Source organism: Formica exsecta, unplaced genomic scaffold (genome assembly GCF_003651465.1).
Source record: "Formica exsecta isolate Colony F162 unplaced genomic scaffold, ASM365146v1 scaffold1132, whole genome shotgun sequence".
In the NCBI taxonomy this organism is placed as follows: Eukaryota; Metazoa; Arthropoda; class Insecta; order Hymenoptera; family Formicidae; genus Formica; species Formica exsecta.
This window is the reverse complement of record NW_021848473.1, coordinates 63,827-67,877: the sequence shown is the minus strand read 5'-3', so window position 1 is coordinate 67,877 and position 4,051 is coordinate 63,827. Positions and strand designations below refer to the sequence as shown.

General features: G+C 47.8%; 1 protein-coding gene across 1 annotated transcript; it reads right to left on the bottom strand.

The window, feature by feature from the left end:
• Positions 1-455: 455 nt before the first annotated feature.
• On the bottom strand, positions 456-1,772 carry LOC115236935 (neutrophil collagenase-like). The gene has a single exon (XM_029809678.1). The coding sequence runs from the start codon at positions 1,770-1,772 to the stop codon at positions 456-458; it is 1,317 nt and encodes a 438-aa protein (XP_029665538.1).
• Positions 1,773-4,051: the final 2,279 nt, after the last annotated feature.

Genomic DNA, 4,051 nt, shown 5'->3' with positions numbered 1-4,051 from the left:
GCGGTTTTGGTTAATGGGTAGCGTCTTTCTAAGATTCTGAGCGGTCGCGATGATCGAGACATCCGCGTCGCGTCTAGGCGTCCGGTCGCGATCTCGTCTGAAAATGGATGCGAACGATAAGAGAAACGACACTAGCGAATTATTAGTTCGAATGAATGTTTAATAGTCTTACCCAAGTCCTGTTTAGCTTTTTTAGCGTATCCCGCGCTATCCTCGCGGTCTCGCTCGGTTAGCCTCGATCGATCGTCGAACGAGTGCTGCTGTTGCGGTAGCCCCTCCATTGTCGCGTACATTATCGCTCGTTTTTTCTCGTTCGTAGGCTTCGGCGTTCTTCGTCGACAATGAAGCGCTTAACTGATGGATGGTCTTTATATACTCGCGTAGAGATCGCTTTTTCCCCTTCCGCGCGCGTTCTCTCTTATATTCTATTCTTTTAAAATGATGGCAGAGTCCCTCTAGTCGTCCTCCTCGTCGATCCTCTCTCTCTCGGTCGCGTCGCCGAGACGATAGACGCGACTGAGGAGATCGCGCAATTGTCTTAGCAGCCCATCCGTAGGACACTCGATACCGAGCGCGTGTAGATCGAAAGGACCCGCCAAAGTTACGATATTCGTAAATTCGTTAAAGGCGTAAAACTGACGTTTGGCGAAGAAATATAGATTGCCGTCGATATATCGAAAGGCCGACGTTATCGCGGACGGTATTCCGGTAAATATATTTTTTAACGGAGCGTGTCTAATGACTATCATGCGACACTCGTCGATCTCCGCTACCTTGTCGTCGTCGTAGATCGCGTAGGTTCGTCCCGTGTGCGTGTTTATCGCAGCGTTAATCTTAACATTTCGAGGAAGTCCGATATCGTGGAGATATCTCGGCAAACCCGATTTTAGCTTAAGGCTGGGATATTCCGCGAGGTAGATCGAATCGTCCGCGAATAGCGCGAGATCACCCAAGGGTCTTCGATACGCGGCGGATAGGCGCGTGAAATTCGCCGGAAGAAACGCCGCGTAATCCGTGAGCGTCATGGGCCTACCGTAGAGTCTCTCGGTCACGTCGATCGACCACACATTGCGGCGATTAGCTATGTACAATCGGTGATTCATTATCAGCGCGGCGTCCACGCGCCGCATAGCGCAGAGATCCGCGCGCGCGGAATCCATCGGCGCGACGCTCGTCGTAGCAGGCGCCGCGGTGGTCGCTGGGGTCGCCGTCGGATAGTTTCCGTCGTCGTGAGACCCGTACAGATTCTGTATAGCGAGAATATCCTCTACGTTCAGCTTAACCAGAAATTTCGCGTAAGTGTGCGCGCCCGTTCGATACGATATCAGTATATCGGCTCGCAGCGAGTCGCGCCTGAAGGTTAGCGACGAATTCACCGCCCATAACGCGAACGCCGCTTTGGCCGTTCGCGAGAGTTCCTCGCTAGCTACCTGAAAGTTCCATGTGAGACGCGTTTTTGGCCATTTTCGAGCGATCGGACTATACGCGCGATCGGGAACGTCCGCGAGACCGCATTGCGATTTGCGCATAAGGCTAAGCGTAACGGCGTCTAACGCGTCGTTTCCCGATAATTGATAATCCTGAAACAGCGACAACGCGCGACGCAGAGATGTCGCGTTATCGGACGACAGCGATTCTCCGTCGTCCTTCAGAAAACCGTACACGCGCAGGAAGCGGAGCGCCTCGGCCTTCTCCGAGTCGACGGGCGCGGCGGCCGTCGCGGCGACGAGCGTCGTCGCTAGGACGAAAAAAACCGTCCTTGCGTTAGTCATTGCGCGGAGCGGGGAAATACGCGGGAAACTATCGAGAGATGCCGGGCGCGATTGATTCGCGCGTTCGGTGAGACGTCTATTTTTATCGTCGGCGAATTCGACGCGGGTGGGGGGAGGGGGAAATGCATCGACGATTCGTTCGAGGAAGAGTCGCGGCCCGCCTCGATTATAGGGACGCGCCCTTTCGACGACGAGCGAACATCGGTCGAGCGTCCGGGACGCGCGACATCTAGCGGACGTTCGAGTTCCTCTCGCGGTTTTACTTTTTTTATTATTTCTATTTTTATTATTCGTTTATCCTCTAAAAAGGACACTCGACGAGCGATTAGAGAAACGTACCCCTTCCGGCGACGATAAACATGCATCGAGTATCCGGGATGCACGTTATTAAGCGGGCGCTCGAGTCCCTCTCATCGCATTATTCTTTGTTATTTTTTCCTCTATAATCTATTTTTATTACTCGTTTATCTCCGCTCGTACAGCGGCATCCGCGCGTCGATCCTTATAAACGCGAGATCATTTCGAGAAGCGTCAAAGTATTCTCGCTCGCGAGATAGCTAAGTGACGAGGCGACGAAGCGCGAGACGGCGAAGAGCAAAGTAGCGAGGTGCGAAATAGCAAGAGTTAAAATCGGTCGCAAACTGCTCGATATGGAACGAATCGAGCAGATAATTAACGCGGCCGATCATATTAATGTAAACGGAGATTTAATCGCGATAAAGTCCTACGTTTTGGGAGATCTCGCCTTGGATCTGCGCGAGCAGGCGCGAAGCGTTATCGAGAACAGTCCGGATTCGTTCAGACTCACCTTTCAATTGGACGGAGATATCGATATCGCGCGTTTAATGTAAGTATTCGATTGGATTTTTTTATAATACTTTTTATAATAAATTATAATCGTTTAATAACCCTTTTACTTTTTTACTTCTGACAACAGATAGAGGACTGTATAAGAACGGCGCGAGAATCGCTCTACGATCTAGTGACGAAGACGAGGACTATGCTCGTGCAGGCGCAAAGCGTTTACAGTGCGTTGCGCAACGCTCGCCGACGCGACGTCGCGCGAGCCCCCGAGCAATTCGAGATTCGCGATCGCGACTTCGCCGTCCCTGAGTTGATCGACAGGCTTCACGGACGCGAGGATAGGCGAGTCGTCGCGTCACCAATCGATGAGGAGCCCAAATCGTGGCCGATCGACGAGGAGCCCGAATCGCGACCGATCGACAAGGAGCCCGAATCGCAGCTAATCGGCGAGGAGCTTAAATCGCAGCCGATGGAGGACGAGGCCGAACCGTCGATGGTCGACAAGGATGAACCGCCGGCGAATGTACGATTGGAGGGTTACGAGCCCGAATCGCAGCCGTTCTTCGAGCTGTAACTTTACACGCTAATAAAATTTGATTTTTGTTCGTACTTATATACTTCGTGTATCGCACGCGCACATTTGTAAAATGTGATTTTTTATGAATAAATGCTATATATTAAACGAAGCGTCGATTCTTTTCGTTTCTCTTTCCTTCTTCAATATCCTCTCGCTCGCGCGCTATCCTTCTTTCGCGCCTTTCGTAGTAAGCGTTGGCGCTCTGTTATCGCGGAAGGATACGCGCTCGCGATAAAACTAGTGTTCGTTTAATATATAAAAAAAAATTTATTTAAAAAAAATACACGTTTAATATAAAATACTAAAATAAAATAAATTTGTTTTTATTTTATTATAATGACACTAGTCTGTTAGATAGTCGAACACTTTCTGACGGATATCTGTATAAAATAGGAGATGCGTGAGTTATTATCGCGGAAAAGGATACGCGGCCGCGATAAAGGAAAAACGCGGTTCGTTCGTATAGCGTATTTTGCGACAGTATGACGAATACATTTATTAAAACTTAAAATAAATGATTATATTTATAGATTATATAATTGACTCGATGCATTATATATAAAGTTTAAAATGTATAATTAAATTTATAGGTTATATAATTGATAATAGATTCGACACATTATATAAAGCTTAAAATATAATTAAATTTATAGATTAAATAATTGACTCGATATGCTATATAATATATGATGATGCATAATATACAATAATTCGATATAATTTATAATACAAACGATTAGATATAAAGTAATATAATATAGAATCAATCGCACATATTACGCAAATGATCGCGTCGTTCGAACCACCAATCGTGCAATTTGCAACCGTTCTCCAATGCGCAATTCTTCGCGTGATATCCGCAGCAAAAAGGCCGCGAAGCGTTTAGAGTCTCCAGACG

Coding starts and splice junctions, on each gene's coding strand:
- LOC115236935 (XM_029809678.1), bottom strand. CDS start 1,772: ATGACTAACGCAAGGACGGTTTTTTTCGTCCTAGCGACGACGCTCGTC.